Source organism: Struthio camelus, chromosome 12 (assembly GCF_040807025.1).
Source record: "Struthio camelus isolate bStrCam1 chromosome 12, bStrCam1.hap1, whole genome shotgun sequence".
NCBI lineage: Eukaryota > Metazoa > Chordata > Aves > Struthioniformes > Struthionidae > Struthio > Struthio camelus.
In genome coordinates, this window is record NC_090953.1 from 4,615,436 (window position 1) to 4,643,346 (window position 27,911).

Below are 27,911 nucleotides of genomic sequence, written 5' to 3' on the forward strand. Positions count from 1 at the left end.
TTTTTTTTTTTTTTTTTTTTAGAAATGTAAGCTAAAATGAAAATATTTTCATCTGACTAATATAACTTTTTCTTGTGACACACTGCACAGGAATATAAGTAACATTAAAATAAAGTTCTCAATTTGAATGTTAAGCTACAGTCTATTGCCCGTATTTTGGCTTGTGGAATTCTTTACTAGTATATAAACACTGTAAAGGACCTTTATAATCCAAGGATCAGACACAAAGATGATCATATATGAAACCTGAGAACATGCAGGTGCAGTTGATGTAGCCCTCAAACACTACGAGCACATACATCAGAACAATTCAATTTATAATTACCTTGATATAGTATATGAGAGAGCTAGGCCAAAAGGCTATCTAAAATAGCCATCGTAAAAGAGCCTAGACACCACCATACATTGGGAAAGAAATAAGTATTATACTCCATGCTCTGACTGAAAAGTATTCATCTTCAGTTCTACTTGCTACCCAGCTGCAGACAAGAAAAAAAAAATACAGATATTTAGGGACTCTTTCACAGTACACAAAGTCTGCTAAATGTCTGCATTTGCACATACATTATGAATTACATCCCATTAACAGGTATTCCTAGAATGGAAAAGGGTATCAGAAGAACGTGAGTAAATATGAGCTATTAGAAAGGGAACGCTGAGCAGCAGAAGTCTCGGACAATATTCAGAAACTATTGCAATGGGTATTAACACGCAACTTGAAGATAAAAAGAGAAAAAAATCTTTTCTAAAAAGACTCCTATACAGTTAGTTAAGTTACTCTTACTGGTACAAGGAAACATTCTAAAGACAAAAAAGGAATTTTTAAGCTATCCTTAAAATTTACAGCAACCGTATTTTATTAGGATGTCAACTCATACCATCACCTAACCCTTCATTTACATAAATATAAGGATTTCCAGATCCTCGCGATTCATAGGTCATTCAAAAGACACTGCAATCAACTCCCCATAACCCAGTGGGCACTTGTTTTCCTCTGATCCAGATATACATGCAGACAAGAGAAAAGTGAAAGCATCAATCACTCGTCCTTCCCGATAAAAGCTTGGATACGTAGTCACTCTTACAACCTGGCTGGGCCCATGGCAAAGTTATCTCTGCAAGCAGCATGTAAATATAAACTCAGAAGTAACAGGTAGCCACAATGACCCTACTTGCACAGTGAATATGGAAATTACATAGAGAAAATGCCTATTTTTGACATTTATAAATGCTTCAAGATACCATGTATGGCAACAGTCATCATTTCAGCATATGGTTATGAAACATTTTCTAGCTCAATAGGTTATACATAGCTTAGGAACTGGCTTTGTTTTGTTTTATAATATGGATTCCATTATCTGGCACTGGAAGAAAAGAGGCTTTGCAAAGCCAGCACCTGTTTACTCCATAGTTCAGCTTTTGCACCATATCCAAAAATCAAACTTGATTAATCAGATGACAATGGAAGTATTTCTATTGACTCTAATAAGCTTTTGCTAAGCTCGTTCCTAACTTAAATTAGCACTTCAGAACATGCTCAACTGTGAGACAGTGAGCTGTATTTCATTTGGATCACGCTGGTAACGGTACCGTTATTGACATTCCAACTATATGGTCAAGATCTTCCTTTGGATTTACAGGTGAAGACTGATAGTAAAGCCTGCCTAATAATAAGCACAGGCCATGAGAAGATCCCTCAAAAAAACAGAACACGCCTCTTTGGCCTCACTTTCTGAACGCGTAGAAAAACAAAATATGAAAACTCTTCCCTTAAACTGAGACCATCTGAGAAAAAGGAAATATTCCTTGTAAAGGAATAATACTTGTAGGATCTCATACTACCTTGAAAGTGAAGATCAAACTAGTTGCTGAAAATACTACAGAAAGACTGAGCAGACCAGGAGGGAAGAAACAGGATTTCTCATTAAGGGGCCAGCAGTATCCCCCCAGGTATCTATGCAGACAGTTGGTTAAGAGAAAGCAAAGCTCTTTATATCGCACATCTCAGCTGGTGGGTATATTTGTAACGCAGCATTATAAAAAGTTGGCATCGGCCCCATATGTTGCACGTGACTAGCAGAGTTTATTCAAATTAGCTAGTACTGAACTATGTAAGTACAAAAACATACAAAACAGAAGACAAAGTCAGGCCTAAGCAGCTCCTTTTGTCATTTATGGAGTTTCTCAAAATATCTATTCTATCTCATCCCCATGGCAAGCAATGAAACTGAAATTACAAGAATACTTAACTGTAATGCTGAAGGTTTCAGGATAGTTCTAGACACATACCAGCTTTAAAAACATTTTCACTTCCACTCCATAGCTCGTTTAAAATTCCCATTTACAGATTTCCATTTACAGCATCAATCTTTGGATATGGAAAGGACGACTGGAAGTCATTAGCCATTTGGCACTTAATAGTTAATGTTTTGCAACTATAATCAATCTCATTCAGAACACAGTATGCGTTTGGACTGCTAAATTTTGGCTTTCTCCATGCAAGTAAAAAAACAAAATAAAACGAAGACAAGAAAAACGTACCTAAACATTCTTGGCTACAACGATGATAGCACCATGAAAATAGAGGATAACTACTGAACTGATTTTGCAAGTACAATAGCATAAATTCAAAGCCTTTCTGCATTACCTGATAGGAGGCTGTCACTTTGTGATGTATCTCCCGCTCTTCATTGTCTTCATTATTCATATCTCATGTGCCCATGTGTGTCAAACAACCTGCTACCCCTTAAAAAGAATGATATTTCTTATTAGGAGCAAAGAGTAGAAGTAGAGTAAAAGCGAGAGGTTACCTAATTTTATCTTGTACCTATGCTACAATTCTACATTATAATGAAGTTATGCCAGAAAAGACTAACGTGTGTTTTCTTTCATTATTAGACAGTCCTCCAGAGGTTTTTTTTTTTTTTTTTTGGGGGGGGGGGGGGGGGGGGAGGACCGGAGGAGCACAGAGCACTAGTGCCAGACAAGGAAAAGGCTGCAGAGAATATTTAATAGAAGAAAGGAGAAACTAGAGATGTACTATATTGCTGAAGTAAACCTTGAAGAACCCTTCTTACAGGATTTCACGTATCTGTTCCTGCCACAGAACGAGAATGGATGCAAAGGTTATAGCAGACACTTCTGCCTGACTGCTCAGCAGCTCCGTGTGGGAGCCAGACTCCAGGAAAAATGTAGACGATCCATTAAGTTCCTCCCAAACCATTTTTGTTTCTCTATCACATCTATGTTTCTCTATCTAAAGAGTAAAACCTGACAACACAGAACGCTGTCTTCCCTGTCCTTCAACTGAACTTCTCTAGTGCCACCATATAGTCTTTCCTCCCTCACGCAATAAACCTGCCTAACACACACTGCATTTCACAAACAGGTAAACATACTTTCAAAAAACTAGCAGTACTTTCACCTTAAAAATCTTCACTACATATATAAAACTTTCCCTTTTATCCCTAAGTTTACTAAACAGTTGTTACAATCCCTATCCAGCTTTCTCCTTCACATTAGCCCTTCTTACCTTCCTTCCCTGTCACCTACAGTTAATAATATCAGCCCCACAGTCAGATCATTCCTCACAGCACTTTGGAGAGCCTGTGCTAATTAATATTATTTCCATTAGTTCTTTGTATACCTCTTCTATCTGACCTTTCTTTCACTTTGGCTGCAAGCTTCTTGGGACAGGACCACTTTCAAGTATGTGCATACAATGCTGAACACAGTGGGATATTAGACCACGACTAGGCACTGCAATAATATAATAAATAATAAAAGCATTAATTACTTCATTTTATAGCAGATCATACAAGAACAACTTTGACTTGTTTCTTCTGTAAATGAGTTGTACCAGAATAGTTACAAGAACTACGCAGCTTTTAGCTTAAGTGAAAATTTCTGTCGCTTAATGCGACATAAAACCTTGCCTTCCCGATGATAGCTCAGAGAAGAGCAGAAAAAAGCACTCTTCATCCCTCTTATGCACGTTTTCAAGAGCTTTGCTTCCCAAGATAAAACATACAAGGTCTGCAGACATGCTCACAGCCCTGCACAAAATTGCACTGCCATGACCTCGTTTGATCACATTTCTAACCTTGTTTTTTGCATAGATGATCAGTCGTTAGTTCACCTTTTTTTTTTTTTTTTTCAATTTCTGCATGATTTTCACTTAAAAACCCACACATTTTTTATTAGCTGATGCAAATTAGAATTACACTGACTTCACAGACTACAGACAAGGTAACAGATTGCTCCACTAAAAAAGTAACAAGCTTTTTTTCCCCCCAAAGGAAAATTAGCTGCATATGGCAAGAGTAAGATCTGCAACTTTAATAAAAAGAAGTTATATTTTTAGTGAAAATAAAGTCACTTACTGAAAGACTTGACAAAGTTTGCTCAAGATACTAATAATGTACTAGAAGTAGCACACCAACTAAAAAAAATAAGACAAACATCTTCATTATCTATTGATAAAGTCTCATGTTGTCAAAGAGATCTGAGACTTTTCTACATCAATGTGTTACTTCATTAAACAAGTCACTGCAAATATTATGTGGAAAATTAATTCTGACACATCTACGTTTTTACTTTAAAGACAGTTCAAGGTTGCCACTAAAAGCAAGACCTTATAATAGAGTAGTTTGTTCATTCAGTTGGCCCGACAGACCTCAAGCCTGGGCCATAAGGTTACACATTCAAGAGCAGAATAAGGACCTTATCTTACTGATGTCAACCTAATGCTATACAACAATAAAAGCGTACCATTACATAGGACATTTAATAGCTAGCATAAGACCCAATCAACGTAGATCCTAATTGTCTCCAGTTGAAATGAAGTATCGTAAGACACTGGGGGAGGGAAGAAGGGCGGGGGAAAGCCCTGCGGACTAAGGATAATCACATTAGTGTCTGTTATCCCTGCAGCCCACTTCTCTCACCCAATTGAAAACTGTAGCAAGCAGAAAGTGTTCTCACTCAAATGGCATTTTAAAAATGGTCAGTATGTGTTCAACAAGAAGTCCAAATGCAACTATCATCTTCATGTGTTGCTTAGCTTCCTATTTCTGAAGCTGTTCAGACAGAGTAAGGCAGCACATCACGTTGGTATTTGTGTTCTCATATTGCAATAAAAAAAATTTGCAAATAACACATAAAATAGCAAAATTTCAGAGCCTTATAACTCTGAATGCACTTTCCGGTTGATGCTCAACACTACATCCCAGACAGACATCAAGCAAAGTATGCCTTATCTACCCACGTGGCTGAAATGAAGATTACCAAGTAACACCTGTGTACCGCTGGGTCTGAAAGCAATGAGTTAACAGTACCTGAATCCCCCAAAACATCACAGAGGAACTTGTACTGCAAGGGAAACAAACCATCACTAAGAAGTCTAAAAGATACACACACACTTCTCATGACAGCACCATCTTATAACTTGGACAAAGTTAACTTAAAATAAGTATAACCTAAAAGCACTACATCAACTGCAGTTGTTGATGGCACTGTATGATGCTGTCCCATGTTGTTCTATACTAATAAGAAGCTTCTCTTACATTCTGCAGGTAGCTGCAGCTCAAGTCTAGAGGTATCACTTTATGAACTATTATCCGTTTCACAGAGATGTTCTGAGGTCTGATTTTTGGGCCCGATGCAGAATAAGTGAAAATCCACAGCTCAAATAACTTTAGGTCTGCAAACCTGAGAACAACAGACGAGATCTTGCCTTCAGAAAGCACTAGTAATGCATCAGCTGTTAACCGTTCTCAAAAGTCTCACCCATACACTAACAACCTTAACTGCAAGCAGAGCCCAAGCGAAAGAAATACTATAAATCTTTCCAAATCAAGGACCTCAGTGTAGCGCTAAAGTCAGCCCTTACGGATCTTTTTCAATAAAGAACGTTGCATCAGGTTTGCATAGCTACAACTAGCCTTCCTCAAAGTCTATACCGACAAACTGCACACAGAGCTTGCGGTCTGCAGCATGCTTTGAGATCCTCATGTACCAAGCATAAAACCACGTCTCTTCTAAGTTATAGTGGCGCTGTTGTTAAGTCTCAAAGAACGACACAGTATAAGTAAGATAAAAAACTTGCCTTAAAAGTAAGCAACAATGCAGAGCAAGTGCTAGTATACAAGATTTATCCAGTTTAACGTGACTTGCTACCACCAAAGCATCCAAACGCCAACACTTCATTGAATAACAGACGCAGAAAAAATGGCCAGTTCAAACCTCATTAAAGCAATCACTTCAGTTCTAATATTCATAACACAGCTGATGAACAAATGAGCACCATTTATAAAGCTCATTTCATTCAACAGTCTCCAGAAGACTTAAATTTGCTCTGTATATTTTTTTTTAAATACTGTGTAAGAGTCTGAGAGGACAAAATTCATTAGATGACTTCAGCGGATAAAGCAACAGTTTTGCTCTCTGATAGTATCATTCTGTAAGCAAATTCTGGAACAACGGAAAACAGACTCTCAGTACATTTTCTTTAAGGGTTCAGAATTCACTGTAAGAAAAAAAAAAGAAAACAACAAAATGAGCATATAGCCTAAAGATAAAAGCAAAGTCTGGATGTGCAACTTTATCTAAGGGGATAGCTATACTTGCAACGTGCTGCATTTCCTCCAGAGAGGAAGAGCAGGCCTTCAGCACATCATTTACCTTTGTTCCCCGTTTTAACCATGCATACATGTCTGCCAGAAGCTAGTTCTCCAGTTCCTGTAAACTCAGTTTCAGTTTCTGCTTCTGGATCAAACTTCACTGCATTGGCATTTCACATTAAGGAGCTTCACAAAATCAAGTGAACAGTTGCATTTCATTCCGTGAATAAATTCTAAACATCCAAGGATTTATCAGCACCAGAGGTGTCCTGTTTGAGTAGCTACAGTAATGCAAGCTTCTATGGTTAGATGCACAGGATGGGTTGTAAGGAGAGCTATAATAAACCAGCTTCACATGAAATAGGGGTGACGTAACTGCATTGAAAAGTTTGCACTAACGTACATTCATCTTGCCTATTATATCGTTACCAAAAATCTCTCCTGCAATTACACTGGACACGTTCACACGCTCCAGTCTTACACATGTGTTTTTATAATAAGCTATCAAAATAACCGGAATATTTCATCACTGTATCTTTAAAATGCCTCTCCAAGCTTGTGGCTTGCGTTACCAGGAAATGTCCTACTTAATCTTTGAAGTTTAACAGCTACTCTTCGCCATACCCTGAAGATACCTATATTAGAGAAATGATCCATCCTTGACCAAGGTTGTTGACAACAGGTACTGCTCTTTCCCCTGCAACTAATGCTAAAAAAATAATTTACCGTAGACAATGAAAAACATTATGCTACAGTCAATGACATCTCTGAAAACATGACAAAGACAAATAGGATGTATACTGAGGATATATTTGCCAAAGTAACACAGGCTCATCTACATTTGAAATGGATTTAAATGGGTTCAGTACAGACTTTACATGAAAAGAATGAGCAGAAACTCCATTACTCGGAGCGTACTAAGAGCAGGACGCAGAAATAGGCTGATAGACATCTTGAGTGAATCTTCTTACCACATAGAACATGCAATTTGCCCTATGAACTCTTCTTCCCCTGAAACTCAACCCTTCTCATTTTAGCAGTAGCATTCCATTTTTGATATCATGTTTCATATTTTAAAGTATCTAACAGTATTATCTTCTTCTGTGATGTCAACACAAAAAGCTGGCACTTGTAAGCCAACACCCACCCAACTAAATGAGTGTCAATTTTTGCAGCTGAGTTACAACACAACGCAAAGAGCCCCTGATACATGCAAAAGTTAGATATACCTGAACCAACATAATGCAATTACCGTGGCCTACCCCAATAATGATTTTAGGCTCAGAGCAGTTACTAGAAGTCATGTGTCATACCATAAACCAGTGAAAAGGCTATAAGAAAAGACCCTTTTAACTACCCAGAGTAAAGTAATTTTAAATGACATTCCTGAAATGAGGAACCACAAAAAAACATTATGCAGCAAATCATAAAGAAAATAACGTCTGTAGATTAAATTTAGAAAATGAACAGAACAAGAGAGAGGAACAGAACTTCAGCTGGCCTTTAAAGCTTTTGAACTTTTAAAGCACAAAAGCAAGTAGTTTTAAGAGAGGAAAGAAATCTAATGCTACCTATTCAAATCTATCAAAAACATTCACAACAAGAGGCCCCAAAGCCAACCAAACCACATGTCTAGGATGATTTTGGAGAGTCTACATGAATTATCACCTTTTTTTTATTTTTTTGAGTGCTGCTTTCTCTCTTCTGTCTTATTTTGTTCTTCAGAGATGCAATTTTTAATTCTTCTTTAAGGCAGCTTAAATCTAAAGAAAAAAAAAGAAAAAGAAAAAAAAAGGAGCACTAAACCATGTAATGACATAAGACAGAGAAATGGAGAGTAAAAATAGTTAATACCAAAGCAATAACGGGTTGGAACAGGAAAATTCTTCAAAATTTAGGAAGGAAAGGGTTATTTACCCAAACCGGGACCTCAATTTGAAAAGAGGAGCGCTCTCTCAGGACACCCAAGAGTTGGAAGGCCCACAACAGCAGGACTGCTAGCCCTGTCAAGCCCAAGTCTCAAGGGAATTGGAGTAAAAGGTAAGCGTTAGAGAATGGGACAGGAAGTAACCCGCAAAGCAGAGCTGCTGGGAAATCCAGTCGCTCCCTTGCAGTTAGTAACTGCCTCAGGACCCGTCCAGCGCACGGAGAGAGCTGGGCGAGCCGCAGCGCGGGGCTCCGGGGCCTGGCAGCGGGGCGGGGGGGGGGGGGGGCGAGCCCGGGGCGGGGGGGAGGGAAGCTGGGGGCGCCGGGTCCGGAGGGCCCGGCGGCAGAGTGCAGTAGGGGGCGGGCCCCCCCCCCCGGGAGCACGGCGGGGGCAAGCCCAGGGCCGGGCGGGGTGGGGGGGGGCGAGCAGCCCTCTGCCCCCCCCACCGCGGGGGGAGAGGGCTGAGCGCCCCCTCCTTGACGGGGCGGCGGGGGCGAGGAGCGGAGCCGCCCCCCCCCCCCCGCCGACGAGGGGCTTCCCGGGAGCGGCGCAGCGAGGCCCCGCCGCGGGCCAGGGGGTCGCGTCCCCCCCTCCCTTCCCCGCCCCGCCGGGGTGTGGGGGGGGGGGAAGGCTCAAAGCGGACGCAGCTTTTCCCCCCCCCCTCCTCCCCCCCGCGGCCGTTACCTGTCTGCCGCCGCGCGGGGGGGGGGGGGGGGGCGGCGCGCGCCCGCTGCCTGCGCAGCCGCCCCCCGCTCTGGCGGCGGCGGCGGGAGCGGCGGAGCCGGGCGCGGAGGGGGCCGAGCCGTGTGGGGACACTTTGCACCGAGCCGCCCCCCGCGGCTCGCGGCGGGGTCAGCGGGCAGGGACTGACCTCCGCCTCAGCCAATCCGCTGCCGCCGAGCTGGGCCCGCCCCCTGCCGTGCGCCGCCGCCGCCTCGGGTTGGGCGCCGGGCTGACGGCGGCTCCGCCCACCGCTCCTCCCCCTTGCCGTAAAGGCGCTGGGGAGGGGGGGTAGGGTTTTGCGACAGAGAAAAGCCGGGGCGGGGGTGGAAAAGGAGAAGGCTATGGCAGCGCCGGCGTTTAGACGGAGGAGAATTGGGCCTTACCGCGCCCTGTCTCCAGGGGGCGGGTGACTCGGAGCGGTTGCCTAGCAGCAGGGAGAAAGTAGTGGGGGGGATCCGTATGCGCGGCGGCTCGGGGTGACTAAGCGGGGCCGCGCGCGCTGCCAGGTGAGGGGAGGGGGAGCGAGGGGCGGAGCCTGGGTGGGGGAGGGCGGGGGCGCGCCCTTGTGGGGGGGGGAAGTTTGGGGTGGGGCCTGGACTGCGGAGGGCCGAGGGGGCGCGAGGCCGAGGCGGGCCGGGCCGGGCCGGGCCGAGCCGAGGGGCGCGAGGCTGAGGAGGCGCGAGGTCCAGCCCCCCTCAGCTGAGGGGGCTCGGAGCCGGCCTGGGCGAGCTGAAGGGTCGCCGGGCCGGGCCAGGCCGGTTGAGGCTGCGGGGGAGCCGCTGAGGGGAAGAACGGTGCGGGGAGCTCCAGGGCCGCCTGGGCCGAGGGGCCGCCTGGCTGAGGGAGCAGGCCTGCGGGCCGGGGCTCCTGTCGCTGGTGGTGAGAGCGCCGGGCCAGGCCCTGCCTGCCGGCCCCCGAGGCACTGGGTTACCCGCCCGGCCTTGCTCCTTGTGCCGGCTCCTTTGGGGCAGTGAGTAGCCTGCTCTCACCTCTCTTCCCTGTCAGACTGCAGAGTGGCTTTTAGCCAAGTGTTGCTACTCCTAACCCGCCGGAGGCAGCAGTGCTAGAGGTACAGTAAGGGTCCGGTGACGTCTGATCAGGCCTCTCTGGTCCTGTGTGCTGCAGTGGGTAAAGGTGCCTGCTCAAGAGCAGGTTAAGCACCTAGCGTGCTTAGGTGTCAGAGTTAACTGTCTGGAAATGGACAGCTCACGGTAGAGGTTGTTTGCAGCCTCTGGAAGGAAATGATACTTCAGAGGCGATTATAGTATTTCAGCACTGAGCAGAAGCATATTCTTTAATGAGCGATGAACCTACAAAGTCACTGTAGGTACAAGTAGATCAAAGTATGTTTTCTCTGTTTTTTACCCATCGTGTCATACGGTGATCCAGCGCCTCCAAGCTCTTACCTGTTAAGTCATGCACCATGACGGCATTCTCTGGTTTTATTTTATGACGATAGTTTTTCTCCCGGTTGCTATTTCTGTGATAACATTTAATGGTATATGCAGCAGGGAAAGACTTATGCAGTGTAGGGATTTGACAAGATTTTCCTTTCATAATGCCTGTTCTTCACTGATACCTTTGAGTAATCATAGTGTGTTATTGTAAGCCATTCATGTTAGTAAAAAATAAGAAAGTAGATGCAGCTATCATATTTCAAAAGTTTTATTTTTTTCCAGTCAAACCAATGATTTATGTGAATTCAGGCTAAATTAAGCCTCTCACCCTGGAGAAATACCCTGATTTTATAATTCTATTTTAGGACATTCTGGGGGCATTTGCAACCACTTAAACTTTACTTATTTGGTTTATGTTGATCCTTAAACCAGGCTTCAGCTGCCATCTGAGCTTTCATTTCTATTCCATTATTTCCTTTTCCATCAAATTTCTTCTCTCCTTGCTATCTGCAGCTCCACGTGACTTTGTTTTTGATTTTAAAGCCTAACTAAAATAGACATGAAAATAATGTATAGCAAAATATTTATTCTCTTTTTACTGTATGGTTTTCCTTCCTGCCTGATCTGTCTGTATCTTAGCTCTTTAGAACTGCTCTCTGTTGTTTGTGCAAGTGTCTGGCACTGTGGAGCCTTATCTTCATTGCTTTTTAGATGCTGTCATGAATAACACAAATAAATAATACAAGGAAGGGCTGGAGTTTGTCATTTCTTGTTTCTGGGTATGATTGCTTTTTTTACTCTTTAGCTTTGTGCTTTTCACTGTGCTCTCTCTTACTATGTCTGAAACAAATTTAGTCGTTTGACATTCCCCCCCTCTTTCAAGTAAATGTCTTTAATTAGTAAATTTAATTAATAAATTTCTATATACAAAACAACACCCACTCCCAACTTGGCAGTAGATAAAGATAATGCTTTTCTTTTAATAAAAGGGTTCTGGGTAGATAATGTGTTAAAACTGTCCTGAAAAGACTGATATTACAGACTAGCATTACTCTTTAAGATTAACATGGTTTCTTTTTCAGCTGTATTAAGTATATTGTTGTTGTCTTCTGGTTTTTATCTATTTTTTGTTTTCTATCTAGCCGCTTTTATAATGACTGGAAATATGTAGGTGCTTAGCTACTCACACTTGAAAGCAGAGAGAGCAAGATTTTTCTTGAAAGGTTTTCATTTTAAGCTGTCCTGAGTCTTCTCATGCTATTCCAAAATGTTCCATTGACTTTGTGATCAAAGATTTTTCTGTTCTTTAACTTTTCTGAATGTGGTTAAATATTTTTACTGGCTTTCAACACTTTGTTTTTTTAAGTAATTTCTAATTTTAAATGTCTCAGTCACTGGTCCCTTGAGCCTACAGGCCTGTAGCATTGTTGGTCTTGTGCATCTCTTCTGGGTTACAAGATTTAGGGGCTCAGAACGAGAGTTCTGCAGGCGTAGATGTAAAGGAGTTCTGTTAAGTGTTTCGTTCCGTCCTCCTTACTAAATTAAGAGCCCAGTTCTTCCCTCCAGCATATTCATGTTACTCACCTTGAGTCTACGTGCAGCAGAATAGAAGATTTGTTCTTTAGTCTCCATTTGTTGTTTCTTGAGAAGTGTTGCTCTGCACAATCTTAGTGGAGCAATAAACATTGCCTGTTCAAATAAAAATTTGTTTTTGGAGGAATCCCAAAAAAGAAATGAGGTTTCGGAAGCTGTAGCTATGTAAAGATAGAGGAAGGCTTGATCACAATTTTCTTGTGGTCTTAGATGAAGTCCCTAATAGTAGTCATTCTTGTTTGCATTAGGCCCAGCAAATCAGTCTTAGTTTCAGTAGTATCGTACTTGGGACTATAAACTTCTTCACTACATGGTCATTCTTGTAAAGTTACGCCATTTAAATGTCCCATTGGGAAAAAAATTATGCAACTATTAGTTTATCACTCTTGCTATTTAAAAACATAGCGTATATTTTCACGTGATGTTTAGTAAGGGTAGTATTAACTCTAAAAATGTATGTAGTTCTTCTGCATCTTCCTGCTTATCTATTAAATTCAGTAACAATGGAATATTTATTTCTAGGTATCTTAGAAGAGAAATGCCTAATAGTGCTTCTGTTTCTCTTACTGGATAAAAATAACTTCAAAACAAATTTGCAGTGACCAGGAATAATCAGTGGAGACATAAGACGTTCTCCAGAATATTTATTGTTCTCATTATGGAGATGTCTCTGCTACAGCAGATGTATAAGGATGTACTGGTAGGCATTCCACTAGCAAAGGAGAGCCGTCATTATACCTCTTTCCTCAATCTGTGCACTGAACAGTCACCAGAAAGAGATGAATCGTGTAATCGGATGCATCTGCCGTCTGCTAATAGTGGTATTAGGAGCCATCAAGACCCTGATATTTCAGACACCGTTGTCCTTGTAACAGATGATGTATCTAATAACTTTGCAAATATGAACTCCTCGTTGTGTCCACGAGAAGTGATGCTGCTTCAGTTAACCTTGATCAAGATGATGGTGGCTAAAGTACAGTCCCAGGAAATTGAATTCGATGCAAGACGGAAGTACTGTGATATCTTTGTCCTCCTTCTGAAGGAGACAAAAATCGACTCAAAACTGGTAAGCTTTTACAAACTTTTGGAAGATTTTTATGAAAGGGAAAAAGGGAATATAACTTAGATACTTTATTCTTTTCACATGTCTGCAGATTTGTCTCCTCAGTAGTTCTGATCAGCTGTTATCTCACATGGCGTCAAGAAGTTTAGCGTCTCTTGTGTATTTCCAGCTGAAGGAAGAGGTGAGTGTGAGTATAACCTTCCACAACTTAGAAACGATGAGTTAGTGAATGTATGCCTTCAGGTTCTTCTATTTGACTCTAGAGCCGCCTTTTTGTAGTGCTTATATGGCACAAAAGCAGGGACTACATGACTACAGTAAAATCTATAAGTGCTTCTTAAGATGTGCATTCTGCGATTAGACCCATGGAGAGACATTAGGACTGCTCCTTTGCTGCATCTGTTGCCTGCGTGTCTATTATGCTCTAACTTTCTGAAAGGCAGATCTACAGTCTGTTGGTGTTCAGCATGAAATATATGTTAGTTCCCTCAAAATGTCATGCAGTTCTGTTGAGCTGTCTTTAGACCCAGCATCAGGAACAAGGTGAAAGCTATACAAAATAATGCTATATGATAGTTCTCCCTTAAAGAGCATCTTAAGGGGTTTGGGGTCAGGAACGATTGATAGGAAGGATATGTAATAAATATTCCAAGAGATTTTTTTTCAAGTGTGTTAGGAGATGCATGAAGTTAAGAGAATGTGTAGAAAGAAGGGAGGTTGGATGTGTAGCGGGAGTAAAGTTTGGAATGTGAGGAGGAATGTCTTTCTATATAAAGGATCTGGAGTTTATGAAACTATTTTAAGGGAAAAACATATCTGAGACCCAAACAGCATTCTTTTTAAGCTTGCAGTATGGATGTTGCCAAAACCTAATAAGCTACGTTATCAGTATGTTTACAGTTAATTGAGCTGTTAGCTGATGCAGTGATAAAAATAGGTAATAACCTATTGAAAGTTAATCAAATACTTTTCTGTGTTTTGTTGTCTGAATATTGCAATTATTTGCTATTTTTTCTACTTACTGTATATTTGATGAATATGTATTGTAGGCACCATAGTACCTTCTCTGAACAGGGATTTCTTTCAGAAGCACGTTTGTAATATTTCTTGTGAAGTTTTAAGGGACTAGGAATTATTAAATTATTGTGTCTCTACAGTACTATCAGATTTGAGGCAGGTCACATGACATTAGCAGGTTTTTTTTCTTTTCTGGAAAATACAGATAAATTCTATTGCGTAGTTATTTGACTTCACTTCTGTAGATACAGATCTACATACTTAAAAGTAGGAGGATATCGTTTTCCACCTGTTTGACTCTATGCCTATGTTTACATCTTTTAAAATCTACAATTTTAAATCATTGTATTGTGGTTGAATTTAATTTGCACAATTGTAAAGCATACATGATTATTTTTGAACGTATTTTTTTAGAATGCATTAAATGTCACCTGGCTCACATTTGGTTTGAAGACTCTGTCAGAATTTCCTGTAACTACTCAAGCAGCAGAATGTTTGTGGACTCTTACAGCTATTATCAGGGACATTTTGAAAGATAAAGTTTTACCTAAAGCAGGTACTGTAACAAACTTATGATGCTATCAATATGAGTGCCCACTAGGGGGAGGAAAATTACTTATAATCTCCTCCAGAGCAGCTTGTCTGAAAATATCAATGGCAGTGGCTTATTTTCTTGGTTGTAAAGAGGGAGGCAAAGTACTGTTAAAAATGTAATGTTTTTAACATGCTTAAAAACTGAAAATAATCACAATCAGCTGTTTGCTGCTTATTTGATGAGGATCTTTTAAGTGCTATAGCTGACTGTGTTGTACTTCTGCAAGTGCATCTCTGTGTAACGTTCTTCTTGTTGCCGTAGGTATCTTGAAGAAGTTGTTGGCTCCTCTTGATGCTGTGCTTGAAGGATTTTATAATTCCATTTTGTTCCATCATTTTGACAGTCACCACTATACTTCACCTTGTTCTGAAGCTGCAAACAATTTGATCAGTTTCATAGATCTGCTTGAAGCTCTTTTGGCTTCCAGAGTTGAATTAGAATTACCACTGAGATGCCAGAGAGTGATATTTGCGAAAGTTTCTTATGTCCTGAATCTCATTAGCTCATCAGTTCATTATTTATTCAAGAAATTGTTCATTATATTCCTTAAGAAATGTATCCTTTACAAGTCTAGAGAATATGCTGTGGGTGGACCACTGTTCTTACAAAAGCCATGTTTATATGAGGATATGCTTGCACTGAGTAATGCTGTTCTGCAAGGCGTAAATTTGACTTGGCTTAATCAGATCCCTCTCAGTGAAAAGGCGAGCTACTTTGGAGGCAGTGAACCCCATCCTGGAGATAATACTCACAGTGGTCCTGACCAAACCCTTCTCAGAGCCTTAAGTCTAGTTGTGCTTAAAGCATTGGAATTCAAGTTTCAGAATTCTGCTACAGAAGCTGAAGTCAAAGGTAATAGTCTCTTTTTGTTTTGTTCATCAAGCAGTAAGAGTCTTAAAACTTTCATGTTTCTAGTCACAGCTCATTGAGACTAAATATAATTCAACTGAATTAGAAGTTATTAGTATGAAGAAATTGATTTTTCTGAAAATTAAATGAACTGAATGTTAGAGAATATGGAGGGAGGAGGGAAGCCACACAGAAAACCTGCTACCACTGTCACTTTGTGTCCTGCTTATTAGTTGTCTCCTTGCCTTTGATCCTAGCCTTAGCCTAGGAATATGGAGGGCTTGAAACAGCTGCGTTTGGGATTGAAAACCGTTCTTTTTGAGAGCATTTGCTAATATATGAAATAGATGAGCTAGCTTGAGGAAATTGGTCTCCTCTCGAGCTGGGAAAGAAGAGAGCCCATAGAACAAGCATCTACTCTATTCATGGATGGAGAACTAAAGGAAGGGCAGGTAGTGCTCTCCTGGTTTCTAATGTGGAGGTAGACCTTTAAAGTACCATTATGCCTTTTTATCTTGATTGAATGTACTAGCCGCTACTGTCAGACAGATAATGTAATAGGGCAGAAAACAGCAAAGGTAGAAAAGGGAAAAAAATAACGAACCCGAAGAAATAAAAGAAGGGAAGACTGTGGAAGTTCGCGGAGTATAGTGTTGTTCTTTACCCTCACTTATAATACGCCTAGTCCTATGGTTTGGTAGGTGCTAGCCATACTTTCCATACCTGCTCAACCTGAGTTATGTTTGTTCTACGGAAGAGATGAGTTGGATAATAATCCAACTCATATAATAATTAGAAGATCAAGTCTCTTGTGCTAGGGCTATGCCACAAGGCAGGCAGTGGGAGGGCAGGGGAATGCTGTGTAATTTGCATTCCTGATGGGAGAGAAAGCATTGCTGTGTCACTCTAGCCAGGTTGTAGTCAGCCTTCTCCTATGCTATAATGGAGTGCTGGGGTGAGACTGTTCTCTTCTGCCTGTGGGATACTCGGGAATTGCATAGTCCCACTCGCCTCTTTACCTTTTGGAGGCGTATGATACACGTCTTCTGACTCTAAGCCATGTGAACGTGGATGTGCAAATTGTATGATCAAAGTAGCTTGCTGTCCCTCAATTACAGACTTCATGGCCAAAATGGAAAGGCGCTCCTTACTGTCAACCAGTTGTCAATGTGGTGAAAAATCAGTTTGTTTGTTTTTTGTTTTTTTTTTTGGTACAGTGATGAAATTTGACAGCATTCTAAATGTACTGGGGCATTTTTTACAAGTTCTAGATGTAAATGTTATTCTACTTTTTATATTTCTACGTTCTGTAAAAAGCATAAAATCCACTTTTTTTGAATCTGACTGTGCAAAAGAGCTACAGAATTCTGCAAGACAGCTTCTGATGCTTTTTCCAGATTTTGGAAGATGTCGTATTTGTGATTCCAGTTGCATTCTTACAGCTGTTAAGTATTTGTAGCGAGGATTTTCCTTACAGACCACCTTCTGAAAACATCTAGAGACTCTGAGATCCTCCAAGGACAAGTGAATAGAATAAATGTAGCCTAAAACTATTTTGGATACCTATTTAAAAAAAAAAAATCTGTATGTCTTAAAGAAAAAGTCTGATTTTTTTTTTTTCCAGACTCAAGCCACAAACATTTTTTTTTTTTTAAGTTCAGTTCAAATACCATAGCCATCATGAAGATTTTCAAGTTGAAAATAATGGTGCTTCTATTTTAGTAACATTAAACGAAGTGGTTAGCATTCTAGTGCTTGTTCTTTAATATGCTACCTTCCCTTCCGGGAAGCTAGTTGATCCCATCTTTCTTTATTAATATGAATTAGAGTGACTTAACTTTAATTCCTTTCAATTTTGAGAGTAATTTCCAGATAGCTTTGATGTACAGGGAAGAATTTCAATCTGAATAGTGACTATTAATAACTAAGATAAGTTGCTGTTTGTATGTCTTTGCTAGGAGGAAAAGTGAATCTTAAACATTCAGGCAAGCCGCATAATGCTGATTTTGTGAGTCAAATTGATTCCCATGTTGCAAGAAGTCTTGTAAAAGCATTAATCACTGTTTATATAAACCATGCATCTTTGCTCTTTGAGCCATAATGTACTTTCCAGCAGCATGAGAATTCTTACCTAAGGAGTACCTTCTGGATGAAGATGTATGTCACTGTTTTTTTTTTTTTTTCCCCTCCACCCCTGTCTTCTAAATGTTGAATATATGCTACGTTATGTGAAAAGCTGGTACCTAAGTTCAGACATGAAGAATCTTTTTATAGTATTCCATTAGTATTGAAGAGGTAAGTTTCTTGACTTATGGAAAACAGTCTATTTCTCAATTATATGACTTTCAAGAGTAAACCACTGCACTGAAATGGTTTTGAGGTGGTTTTCCCATTCAGGAGTGCAATGTTTAGAGGGTGGGAAATCAATACTGAAGATTTACCTTAAGGTCAGTGAACTCAGGACTTTTAACAAGGATTTTGTACCATCACATGAACATACCTTTACTCCAAGCCCATATGCACTTGAGAAACGTAATGACTGTATATCATTGAAGATTTTATTTTATAAAGAATAGGTTTAATTTTGACTGTATTATAAGCCTGATACCTTATTTTGTTGGAGGAATGATAGTTTGTTCCCAGGGACTGCAGCTGATTATCTACAGTGAAACACACAGAAGGGGTTTTAGCTTCAACCCCATTAAAACATTAAAATTGGATTATTCTTTCATGTGGGAAGGAATAACCAAGATGAAATCTCACCAAGTGGTCATATTGGATCGTTAAATCTGTGGCTTTGACTAGATTACAATTCACCTGTCTTTAGTTTGCCACATACCAATGAAACTACCTAACCAAGAAGCTAAAGAAAAACAGAAAACCCAGCTGTATAGATGTATTTAAATTTTTATAGGTTTCTTATATCTACAAGTTTTTGAAAGTATAATCTTATTCATTAGGCTGCAACGTTAGGTCTAATAGGGTGAATCCTCTTATACCCACAAGTTTTTGTTCCCCTGTGATTACTTTTTCTTGAACACCAAGAGAGTTGAGTTACTGGCATTCAGGAATATTGTTGTTTTATGAATAGCCTGCATCCTTAAGTTTTATGTTCATCTTTGGGAGAAAAAAAGAGTGCTATACCTAATGAGTGAACTCATTTTCTGCAGGATGTATGACAGCTGACATTGCCATCTAAACATTGATACATGTAGAGTTACGAAGAATAGCCATCCCGTTGAATTTAAGTTTAGATAACTCTTTGTGGCTTTCTGCAAAATGTTTCTTTATTTCTTTGGTACCGAGAAGCAAGAACTAGTCTACAAAATTTGATGATGCTGTGTTAAATCTGTTGAGCTACAGAATGATAAATACATTCAATGTTATGCATTGTTAAATTTAAAAAGTATGTATCTTGTTTAGTAATGAAAAACTATAGCAAAATTCAGTTACTTTTTCTTTTTTTTTTTTTTTTTTTAATGTTTTCAGGAGAGTTTCAGAGTTCCATGTCCCAGCTGTTGACTTTCTGGAGGGGTCATCTGACATCTTCCTCATGTTCTCACCCAGTTGTACATCACTGTGAATGGCTTTCCTTGATTTTCATAGAGCAAGATGATGATATGTGGGAAGCTGCTAAAGCATTGTTACTCATATATTTAAAATTTCATAGGTTAGTATACTTTTTATTTGATAGAACTATGAAGAATAATTTAATAAGGTTGTTGCAAAATATGTAATGACATTTTTATTGATGACTGCGTAAAGAAGGCATATTTTTAAAATAAGACTCAAAACTATGTAGTAATGTATGGTGTAAGAGCTGTTAACTTTTCTGATAACTTGATTAAGTGTTTTAGATTGACGTGAGAGAGTTGTGCAACAGTTTTCTGTCAAATACTTGATTGTATTGTTAATCCAGAATAATTGATTTCACAGATCTGAAATAGTAATTATACAAAAGGCAAGACTGCTTTCTTTCAACATTGAGAGTCTGAGAAGAATGCAATATTATAACTAAAGTCCAAGAATTCAGGGACTTGTGGCATAGTAGCCCTCTAAGGATTGGGCCCATGTTAATTCCTGTTTGGTTTAAAAACAGCAAAAACCCCACTGTTGTTACTAACATCTGAATCGTGGTGTTTATAGATTTGTCATGGACATTCACTGCTTCATTGTTGTTTAAATTCTCATACCAGGTACTATCCTAATTTATAAGAGCTCAAGCTCTTATCCCTCAAGCTTCAAATTTCAAGATATTGCAGATAGTATCTTAGCAATATAAACTTTTTTTCAGGAACGTAAATCCAAGTAGGCTGCTTTTTCCGGTAGGCTTAGCATCCTGAGAGTTAGTCTGTGTTTAGATTTACAAAAATGTTAAACAATTCATGTTGTAAGTAATTTTGTTGCTTCCAGAATGCATCTTAAGGAGGAGTACAATTTTAAAAAGCCTGATTTAAGTGCCTTCTGTTCCTAAACTCTCTGATCTTCCACCTGCCTGAATTCTTTCTCATTCTGGTATCTAAACTTTATTTTCTTTGTGGTGTTTACTTTTTGACAAAAACAGATGTGTCTGGTGGGCTATTGGATTTCAAAATGTTACATTCCGTAGGGAGGAACAAATTTCAAAACTGTGGGTCTTGCACAGAAAGCCATTCTATCAAAGCAAATTCCTCTGTTTTGATTCCAGCAGGTGCTTTTCTGCTTATTTTTAAACATAATTTTGTTGATTTAAAATGTTTATCTGGAAATGTATCACTGTAGAAACAGTTATTTGCAGCAGGATCTGGTATGCATGCTGTTAAAGTCTGTGTTTGAGAACACCAAAAAAGATCAGCAGTAATGTTTTATGAAAATACCTATTTTTAAACAGCTCTTAATTTCCATTGAATTTAATCAATTTCACTAACTACTTTTCAGGTTACGACGTGACGCTGCTCGTAGCTTGAGCCTAGAAGAGGAGGAAACTTGGAACTACCTTACTCATGCAAGTGGCTATAATCCCCACTGTATCTTTTTATTTTTCCTAAAAAATATTGCATTTGATTCCACAGTTCTTCTAGATTTTTTGATTTCATCGGAAACTTGTTTTCTAGAGTATTTGGTAAGGTATTTAAAACTTCTGAGAGAAGACTGGCACCATTTTGTCAACGTCTGTAACCATTTTGATACGAGACCTGGCACTTTTCAATCCGTTTCTTCTGACAAGCCACCCCCTGAAGGAAAACAAAACTATATGACTGATGCTTGTTGCGAACCAGATCCGCAGACTCTGTCTTTGGCTTCTTCTCACAATTACTTACTATTTGCAACGCAGCAAGGTGATAATGAAGTTGCAGAGTCCAACCAGTCTAACTCATTGCAGTGCACTGATAGTGTGCCTCTGCTGGATTCTCTTCAAAGCCTTGTTAATTATGACAGCTCAGAAGATTCTGAATTAGAGACGGTTGGAGAAGAGTGTTTGGTAAACACAAAGCAGATGCCTTCAAATTGCGAGGGCGAGGCAAAGATAAGGGAAGCTGTTTGCAACTGCATAGATGATAAACAAAATACACTCAAGTCTGAAGTGTTGCCTCTGAAACAAAAGGGGTCTAATACCTCATCCTTTCTGGCTTGTAGGGTGTCTTCAGATAACATCATTCCCCGAAGAATAATGCTTTACAAATCAACATCATGTTTGGAAGAACTGCAAATAGCTATTTCAAGATTGCAGAGAAGAAATCTTTTCCCCTATAATCCATCTGCATTGTTAAAACTACTGAGTCACATTGAGAAGATCAGTAAGAATGTGAATCCACGTTAAGACAAAAGTGTTCTGTTGATTTCTCACTGGTGTGCAAGGGAATGTTTACATAAGATAAATGAACTTTAAAGCTCATGCCTTTTGCACCTATCATGTATTTAAACTGAACAGGCTAAACTTGTTTTTGTTCACTCCTTAAAAAGACCTTAAAATTTGCAGTTGCATTCAGTGACCTGATCCCGTTACCTTAGAGTCCTAAGCTTATTCACGGTATGTATGTCACTGTCCTTGTATATAAAGATGAATTGTTAGGTTTTAAAAATCTGATAATAAATGATTAATCTGAAAGTATATCAACAGTATATGATGTTTAAAGTGATGTCAGTTATACCTGATGTCATGCTGATGTGTGAAGCCACTGCCAGATCGGTAGTGATTTAGGGACTCTGGTGCAGTACTACTGCAACACTTACATGCTTAGAGGTTGAGCTAAATAAAACCTTTTAGTCAGGGACAGTTCTTTGTTTTGTGTTTATGTTGTTTGTTCTGCATCAGTGGTCTGGCCTAAATGGACATGCTGGGGTACTCTCACAACTGCCAAAAACAGGTGTCTCTTCTGGGCTGAAATGCTTAATTGATGTCCAAGATGTATGTTTTAGCTGTTACTGTTTACCTGATTTTATCAGCAATCTTACCATTTCACTGAAAGTTGAATTTAATGTTTCTTAAATGTTTTATACTATATTCCTTTATAAAGAAAGGTAGATGTTGGACTAGCCTATCTGTAGGCGTTGTGTTGCCTATCTATAGAGCATTGTAATGCAGCATGAAATCTAAAATCAAGCTTGGGTAGCACAGAAGTGAAATTCAAACAAAACGCCTCACTTCCCTTATACATTCTGTATAGAACGCGTATTTATTTAAAGAACGTGTTAAATTAGAAATATGACTGAAATTAAATATTTTCAGTGCAGTAAGATGGATGTCAAACTTAAACTTTTACACTTGCATCCTTTATTAGAACTAATTTTAATTACCTAAAAAGTAAGTGTCTAAGACAGTGCCCAGGGAAAGCTAGTTCAGAACAGGATCCGAAGCAGTGGAAGCTACCTAATGTTGGTACGCTTAACATGCAGCTTGTAATGATGCTATAAGGATTAGGTAATGGGAAAATATTGGTGGCAGGGGGGGATTCCTCCAAATTTCTAGACTTCCTCAGAACTGTAAGGAAGCAATTTTCCTCTTCATAACTTCAGGAGAGGATCTTGAGTGCTCTATTGTCTGAGAGAACCAAGTTTTATCTTCCTTTTAAGATAGGTATTTAATGTAAAATTAAAATAGATATCGAGTAAGACAAACCGTCTTTGGAGTAGTTGACCCCCACATCTCTGTGATAATCTGCTAGATTAGTCTTGAGCTCTGAACTAGTGAGTGGATGGATGTGGTGGATGGGGGAGAAGACTAGATGGAGTTTACAGAATAATTTAGCTGGAAATTTGGGTGCCCTCCTGAGACATTTGAAAGACCTATGTTTCAAAGGAAGGTTTGAACCTTCCTTGATCTTACTCTTTCAGGATGACAGCTGTAATCACTAGGCTGTTTTATAGGGCAGAGTGATCTCCTTCCCCTTCTTAGCAGTCATATTGACATGTAATAAACCCAAACATTATGTGTCTATGTTGTACTTTGTTTTCTTCTTGCAGATGGATTTTGTGCTTAGGAGTGGGTGAAAATGTCAATGAATGAAAAATTGTACAGTTACTCTTATAGTCACTTTAGTTAAAACTAACAGGTACAGTCAACCTCTGAGTTGTCCTAGGCAGAAGAATGCCTAGTTTCTGTTTACTGTTTGAACTTGGGTATGACCTAGATGTTGAGCTGCTGAAGACGAAAAAGCCTCTGGGCATATTCAAAGATGCAACTCTAGACAACTTGGGAACTTTTCAGTTCAAATAAGGGAAGTGCCTTTGGCAAGGCAGTTGAGCAAGAGTTTCTCAAGATCACAATTTTAAATTTAAGTAATTATGTTTCAGCAAAATCTTTTCCACTGCTCCCTCTTCTTTTCTAATCTAGCCTTTACTGACTGGTTTATTTTAACAAAGTAACCTCATTATTTCATTGAACATAGTATTCAGCATTTCTTGATTTTTATGTTGCCAGTTGGGAATGTTAAATTAGAACAGTATTTTTTGCCCATTGATAAGATGAGAAGGGTAGGAATGGTGTAATGGGTAGATATTTCTGTTTTGATAAGTGCTAGTCTTCACTACGTTTGTCAGGGATTAGCTCTGCAACTGTAGAAACTTTTTTTTTTTTTAAGTAAAAGCTTGGACTCCTCAGAATAGTGTGTAAATTTAGTAAGAAGTGTAGGAGCCTAGATACATGTGTATATATTTAAATAAAGCAGTGTTAGATTGCAGTCTAAGTGAATTTAATTCTTATGGGCACAAACTTGATTGTGTGCCCAGTTATTAATAGTGATCATTCCCACGTATTTTACTTCTCAAAAATCCACTGTTGAAATTTTCAAAATATTTTAATGGTAAAAGTAGGTAAATGTGGTTAGTGTCTGGCCTTAACGTGGTGATATGTTTCCATTTATGAACTATAGGACCTGAGATGGAATAAAAGTTTGAGTCAACTTTTTTTTATTCCTCCTTGTATTCTTTGAGCAACAAAATGAGCGTGAGAGACTGCAAGTAACTAGTAGTTCTAAGACTGTGTTTCAAAAGCAACACAAAGAAAATACCTTTGCAAAAGAATGTATATGTTAATCCATTGGTGAGTATTTCAGATTTTACTTCTTTTCCTGAGTTTTTGCTATCTAAAGATTTTAGGTAGAGCTAGTATTTCGTTAGGCCAGAACAATTTATAGAGTGAATAAATTCAGCTGCAGAACCTCAGCTGCCTTTACCAATGTTAAATTAGAACTTCTGAACTGGGTCTATGGTGCTAATTCTTACTAGGAGTATGATATGGCCTTGTCTTTGGGTATTGATATCTAACAACTCTCTTGTATTATTGCAAAGCAAGATCCAGAACAATGCAAATGACCTGTCTAGGGAGAGTTGCCTGTTTGAGGACTTAAACTGAAATGTCCTCCGTTTCCATTTATGTTTGTGCAGTTGTTTTGAGTTTTCCTGCAGCATCAGCAAAATAAATTATGCTTTAATGAGGTAAGTGGTTAGCACTAAAGTTGTTTACGAAATGTGCCTTTTTTCCTTTTTTTTTTTTTTCTTTTTAGAATAGATACTAAACTGTAAATATTTTTAGAGCTTGACTGCGATTACGCCTAAATCCTGGTGGTTCTGTGCTTGTGGTTCTTCAGACTGGACTTCCTCCGATATTTATGATTGCTTTACATTCTAGTTTTAAGACTTGTAATATAAGTTTTCATTCTGTAATACAACGACAAAACCCAACCTTGAGTATTTCTGTACTAACAATACTCTTATAAAGCTGATTGTTCCCTAGTTTAATCACTGCAGGATAAACAGTGTCTGTACTTCTCCTAAAGTCACTCTGGGATGGTGTCTAAAGTGAGTATTAAAGATTTATAAGAAACTTTAGCTATCAGAAGGAGCTGAAAATACTGTGGCCATTACAATGCTACTTTAGAGTTGTCTGAATGGATTGGTAGACTCCTGTGCTTTGCACAACTCTTTTAGGCTACCTCATTCATTCTGAAATCTTGCTAGAAGCAAGTTGTGTAGGTCAGGTTGGATCATAAGCAGCCTGTTATTATCACTAGCTTGACAGGAGGCATGGACTGGACTTGACTGAGTAATATCTCTCAGTCTTGAGCTTTCCCAAGGCATGATTTCTTTAAATAGCATGGAGGAGAGTTTATTGCCAATTGCTCTGAAGGCTTCAGAAATCTAAGTCAGAAACACGTACTAATGGACAAGCTGACTCTATACAAAACAAGGAAAGAAGGAAGGAATAGAACCATATACTTGTGGTATACTTGTGGTGAAAAACTCTTAGATAGCATTACAGTATCCTTAGTCGTTTCTGGATCCTACTTAGCTGTACTGCGAAACATAAGCTTCCATCAGCAATGCCCTTTCAAGTGGAGGATCTGAAAAAATTGAGAAATTGATGTGAGAATTATAGATGCTGCGTTGTGGGCCTTTGTATAAAATTACTGACTTTTTTTTTTTTAATTCTTTATCTCCTCAGAGAGGAACCTAGTGCTAGGTCATCTTCAACAGAATATCGAACCCTCTAAACAAGTATTTCTTCACCTAGGTTTAAAACATTCAGTAGTGTGATGCTAGCATTTTTTGTAGTTTTATAGTGTAAGATGATTGGGGGAGGCATGGACTTCTTGCTGGCTGTGAGTCGTCAAAGGGATTTTCTTTAAATTTCACGAAGAACATGCTGATATTTTTGCACTTATGTTCTCTTTGGATAGAAGAGAGTAAGATATTGATACTATGAGAGTTTCCTATTAATGTAATCACACAACTTTTGTAATATTCTCTAATGTGCAAGTGATACAAATTGTTGAGGTTTATTTTCGTATACTTGTTAAACCAGTGCTTGTAGCCCCAAGGATAAAAAATGCAGCTTTTTTTTTTTTATCCTATATTATTTAGATTGTTGGAAATGAATTTAAAAACTCTCCTTTGAACTAACTGGTTGATTGACTGTTAAATTGCTGGCTGTTCCAGCTAGAATATTTTGTGTCTCGGTTTACTGCATCCTAAGATAGGGAATATTATTTGAACAAATAATGGGAATTTTATTTGAACAAATCAGCAGCACTATATTTGGAATGGACAGGGTGAACAATAAAAGTCAAGCCTCAGGTGCAGCTTTTTTTGCTAAGATTTCGTGAGTTGCATGCATAAGCCTTAACAAGGACATTGATCTGTGGCGCCCCAGATAAATTTAAACTTTCTTTGCTTTTTGTATAAAAGAAAACAAACAAAAAAAAAACCCTTGTTTTTATTTTATTTAAATATTTATTGACTGCCCTGCAGGTGCCATCATATGCCACTGATCTGATCCCAGAAATTTAAGATTTAGTATGTTTAGCAGACTAGCTGAGGCTGTTTTCCCTACTGAGATAGTTAACTATTACTTAAACTCAGGTGAAAACTCACATCCAACGGGTGGATTCACAGGAATTTACTATATGTATTTAGGTGACGAGGAAAAAAAGTTGTGAATGTTTTTGTTGGATTTTATTCTAATATTTTTTTCACTGAAAAATTATTTTATGTAAATGTTGTCCTTTCTAGTGATATGTGACATAACTGTTTGGGTCTAATACATGTCTTCATTATCTAGTTACATTTAATTGTCATCTGAGTGAATGGGTGTTACGCTGCAAGTAAGGAGTGTTCACATTGGGAATTTTTCCTAATGAGATGTACAGACTAAGATTTTTGTTTGGCTGGTTGGTTTTCCTTTTTGCAGCATTCAAATTTGAGATACCTCAAGGAAAAAGTGCTAGGAGCGTGCGGTGATAATTGAAAGGTCAGTGGGCCTTGATCAAGAGGGTATGGTTAGCTTGTTTACTGTGCAATATCGTTAATCTTGTGATATAATCCTACATAGATGGTAAGTTCAACCTAACAAATGCTCTTCAAAAAAGTATATAGAAACCACATTCCCCTATTTTATTATCTGGAGCAGCCCCAAATTTGCTGCAGTTAAACAAAAGGTTTTTTTGCAATTTAGTGCAACAGTGAAGAAACTGTGGATTGAGGCATAAGAGGTGTTCCTGCCAATTACCTATTATGTTACTGGCACTGTATTAGCCAAGTGATATATGAATCAGCTTGCTCTAGGCTTTCCTAATTGGCAAAGTGTTCCTAAATCTTCTGCTTGGTTCATTCTCATGGTTCAGATGTGGGAAAGTGTGGAAATAATTTAAAGCAATCGCAAAGCCATACTACTACCTTCCTAAAATAATCCTCCTTCATGTTTAATATGCCTTTGGTGCTTCAGTTTATTGCATACCGCTCCCTGTTTTACAGTAGGACTAAAGAAGTGCAATAGCTACAAAAAAACCCCAATACTTCAAAACAAAACAACAAAAAAACCTGTATGAACAAAAGCAAACCTTTCAGCCCAAATCACTTTGGGGGAAAATTAGAACTGGATCCAGATACTGGCTGTGTCTTCTTTTATTGCAGTTTTATGGATTATGATGAGAGTTTCCATGTGCTCAAAAGGAGTTGTGGAAACTAAGGGAAAAAGTCTGTGCAGAGCTATTATGTACATAGACATTTTCTCTGGTTTAGGAAGTCTTTGAGCCCCAGACTACTGAAGGCTGGGGGGGTATCAGCAATTACCATATTGTGCTTATCCTGTTCTTTTACTCTTCCATAGCCATCTGCTCTTAGCTGCCTTCAGAGACAATGTACTGGGTGA

At 39.1% G+C, this 27,911-nt stretch overlaps 3 protein-coding genes across 7 annotated transcripts in view; 2 read left to right on the plus strand and 1 right to left on the minus strand.

Annotated features, from left to right (window-relative positions):
* ASB7 (ankyrin repeat and SOCS box containing 7) overlaps positions 1-9,312 on the minus strand; it is a 30,296-nt gene extending 20,984 nt beyond the window's left edge. The window contains exons 1-4 of one of the 3 annotated variants that reach the window (XM_068958339.1): positions 9,232-9,303; positions 8,289-8,383; positions 2,648-2,745; positions 326-479 (exon numbers count right to left, since the gene is read on the minus strand). The gene's annotated coding sequence lies outside the window, so the exon portion shown is untranslated. Of the gene's footprint in view, positions 1-325; positions 480-2,647; positions 2,746-8,288; positions 8,384-9,231 lie in introns of all 3 variants that reach the window. The other 2 variants (XM_068958338.1, XM_068958340.1) reach the window with 2 other exon arrangements.
* Positions 9,313-9,595: 283 nt separating this feature from the next.
* Positions 9,596-21,584, plus strand: LINS1 (lines homolog 1). Its single transcript, XM_068958161.1, has 7 exons — positions 9,596-9,776; positions 12,783-13,326; positions 13,415-13,504; positions 14,755-14,896; positions 15,197-15,787; positions 19,274-19,454; positions 20,702-21,584. The coding sequence occupies exons 2-7, from the start codon at positions 12,919-12,921 to the stop codon at positions 21,582-21,584; spliced, it is 2,295 nt and encodes a 764-aa protein (XP_068814262.1). The 5' UTR covers positions 9,596-9,776; positions 12,783-12,918.
* Positions 21,585-21,671: 87 nt separating this feature from the next.
* The window catches only part of CERS3 (ceramide synthase 3), a 53,933-nt gene continuing 47,693 nt past the window's right edge, over positions 21,672-27,911 (plus strand). For 2 of the 3 annotated variants that reach the window (XM_009681203.2, XM_068958162.1), the window contains exons 1-2: positions 21,672-21,794; positions 24,136-24,305. The gene's annotated coding sequence lies outside the window, so the exon portion shown is untranslated. The other variant, XM_068958163.1, reaches the window with a different exon arrangement.